This window comes from Pteropus alecto, unplaced genomic scaffold (genome assembly GCF_000325575.1).
Source record: "Pteropus alecto unplaced genomic scaffold, ASM32557v1 scaffold195, whole genome shotgun sequence".
In the NCBI taxonomy this organism is placed as follows: domain Eukaryota; kingdom Metazoa; phylum Chordata; class Mammalia; order Chiroptera; family Pteropodidae; genus Pteropus; species Pteropus alecto.
Window position 1 is genome coordinate 5,376,992 of NW_006438073.1, and position 984 is coordinate 5,377,975.

The window sequence follows — 984 nt, forward strand, 5'->3', positions numbered from 1 at the left end:
GAGACTGTGATAGCTGCGTGCCATGCCTCGTGACCAGCCCTCCGCGTGAATTTCATGTCCCTCTCTGAGACTGTAAATGCTTAGCCAGGATGGACAAGGGAACAGCAGTGGCTTAAGCAATTATTTTCTTCTATTTCCTGGAAGTGAATTTTTACCCATTTGTGGGTCTTGAGCCTTTCCTGTATTTCTTCTTTAATGAAAGATGGCAACAGCTGTGTTTTAAGTTAACGATTCGGAATGTGAGGTACAGAAATTTCGTGGAGCTGTTTTTCACAGGGAAATCTGTGGCTTAGTCTCATTTCTTAGACGTTTTTATGAGTGCCGTTCCGGTCCTACGGCAGCCATAAATTGAAGAGAAAGATCAGAAGCAGCTGCAGAGAGAGAGTTTTCCTGCAGGATCGAGTGAAACAGAGTAAGGTTTTCTAGATCGGGGGGACTCGTTCCTATTACAAATGCATGCCCCTCTTTGAGGAGTTTGTGAAAGTTAGGAATCCTGACCCACAAAGATGCACACAAAACATTAAGGGATTCACCAAACCCCAGATTGTAGGTTAAGAAGCCTCAAATCTCACTAGAATGAAAGGGAAAAAAATAAAAAAGCAGAGGGAAATATTTAAAAAATACACAAGTGAGATGTATCCGTGTCTCGGTTTTTAATGTTCACACGAACCAGCCAGGACTCCGGTTATAATGCAGATTCGGTTTCAGAGGGCCTGAGATTCTGCACTTCTGAGCGACTCTCAGGGGTGGTCACTCTCCCGTGGACCTCAGTTTGAGCAGAGGAGTGCCTACTTCCCTTGCAGTCACATGGGAAAATGCAAACTTCGAAAGTCAGAGACATCAGATACGTTCACGTCTCGAGGAATGCGAAAATGTCTAAATCACATGAAAAGCCCCATGGAGCGGCAGAGTTGTAACCATCGAATCGCTTCCCCAGGGTGACTTACTTGGAAGGAATGTAGCCGTGAGCATGCGGTGTCTGAG

The 984-nt window shown here is 45.2% G+C and overlaps 1 protein-coding gene across 1 annotated transcript in view; it reads right to left on the reverse strand.

Moving 5' to 3' along the window:
• PLG (plasminogen) overlaps positions 1 to 984 on the reverse strand; it is a 36,035-nt gene that overhangs the window by 23,402 nt on the left and 11,649 nt on the right. Inside the window, exon 7 of the mRNA XM_025049056.1 lies at positions 948 to 979. Coding sequence (XP_024904824.1) covers positions 948 to 979 — 32 coding nt within the window. The remainder of the gene's footprint in view (positions 1 to 947; positions 980 to 984) is intronic.